Source organism: Aplysia californica, unplaced genomic scaffold (assembly GCF_000002075.1).
Source record: "Aplysia californica isolate F4 #8 unplaced genomic scaffold, AplCal3.0 scaffold00452, whole genome shotgun sequence".
In the NCBI taxonomy this organism is placed as follows: domain Eukaryota; kingdom Metazoa; phylum Mollusca; class Gastropoda; order Aplysiida; family Aplysiidae; genus Aplysia; species Aplysia californica.
Window position 1 is genome coordinate 194,973 of NW_004797722.1, and position 1,524 is coordinate 196,496.

General features: G+C 39.8%; 1 protein-coding gene across 1 annotated transcript in view; it reads left to right on the top strand.

Annotated features, from left to right (window-relative positions):
• The window catches only part of LOC101860991 (organic cation transporter protein), a gene marked incomplete in the record, with an annotated part of 41,342 nt that extends 39,893 nt beyond the window's left edge, over positions 1 to 1,449 (top strand). Inside the window, 1 exon segment of the mRNA XM_005105115.3 lies at positions 1,309 to 1,449. Within this exon segment, the coding sequence (XP_005105172.2) occupies positions 1,309 to 1,402 (94 nt within the window).
• Between the last annotated feature and the right edge of the window lie 75 nt (positions 1,450 to 1,524).

Below are 1,524 nucleotides of genomic sequence, written 5' to 3' on the forward strand. Positions count from 1 at the left end.
CTTTCCTTTGTTAGTTAGTCTATCCCAGTAGTTTGTTTCTAAATAATATGTTAAAAACATTACAGCTGGGGCAATATCGCTTTTAAAAGAAAGCTCGTAATTTTTTTCCTAATCGCGACATTTTGCTTATTTTACGCATGTTTTTGTGCAAAAAAATATATTTACTATAAATTCATTTCTTGAAACAGGTTTTGCCTTTAAAAAGTGTAACGTACGCCATATGCGTATGCAAAATGTGTGAAAAGAAGGAAGTGCTGTGAACAAACCCATTTTCCACGCAACAGAGATTTATAGTATTTTATATAAACTAATTTTAACGATGATAATAATAATAAATTGCATTTATATAGCGTATTTTCACAAAGAAGTGCTCAATGCGCTGTACAATAACACAAAGAACTTATGCAGCGCACAGCTCCTGTAGTAATTCTCTCTCTCTCTCTCTCTCTCTCTCTCTCTCTCTCTCTCTCTCTCTCTCTCCAGTACATTCTTGAGTAAAGACAATCCCGCAAAGCTTACCCATAGATCTACACCCACGTACACATTGATGACATCACACATTCATTTATTGTCACTGGGAGGGGGCGTGGTGTGAAAAATCTCCCTCCGAGTCTCTGACTTTTGCTTTGGACAGGTCTTAAAAGTCTTTTCTTCGCCGATCTTAAGGGCCGAGATGGTACATGTATAATATATTATTTGATGACCATGTCACAAAGACATGATGGTGCAATGTTGTTGACGCACTTAAAACAAAGAACAAGTATTTTGTACTGAATTCGTGCTTTCACCGGGAGCCAATGTAGCCGAATTAGCATTGGTGTTACATGCTCTTTGAGACGAAAAGTTTTATAATCTAGCCTTACTTGTTGTGGGAAATATGAATAAGTTAAGTTAAGACAAAGTGATTCAAACTGCTGTGCAAACTATCGATGGCAGTGATTCACCCGTTAAAGAGATTTGAGGATTGTTTAGTTTTAGTAAGAGTTTTAGGGCCCTTGTAATACATAAGGCCATATAAGTGCCGAGGATTAGAGGTGTTACAAGAGAGTAACAAACACAAGAAAGAAGGAGGAGAGATCAGGACGATAGATGTTTGGTAGGAAGAAGGAGTTAACCACACCAGAGCACCCGCCAACCTCCCACGATTTGAGGATGAGTTGCGCTACGAGTATTTGACCGCACTATAAGATTAGGGACATTAATTACAGATGTAAGGTCAGCTCTCTGAAATGTTAGTCTTTTGCTGTGTTCATCTTTTCTTTCGTTGTTGCTATTACCTGTGCTCATTGTTCTATGACGTCATTTCAGGAAATCTGATTGGAGTTCTGAGAGGGACGTCTCTAATGAGAAGGAGTTAATGCCTATCTATGTGAGGAAGGAGAAAGGAGACCTTGACGGTTAAGATGTTTAGGGTGTTTGGAAAGACAGAGAGAGAGAGGGGGGGGAGAGAGAGGGAGAGGGTGAGAGGGAGGGAGAGAGAGTGTATGAGAGAGAGGTGGGGGGAGGGGATAGAGAGGAGAGAGG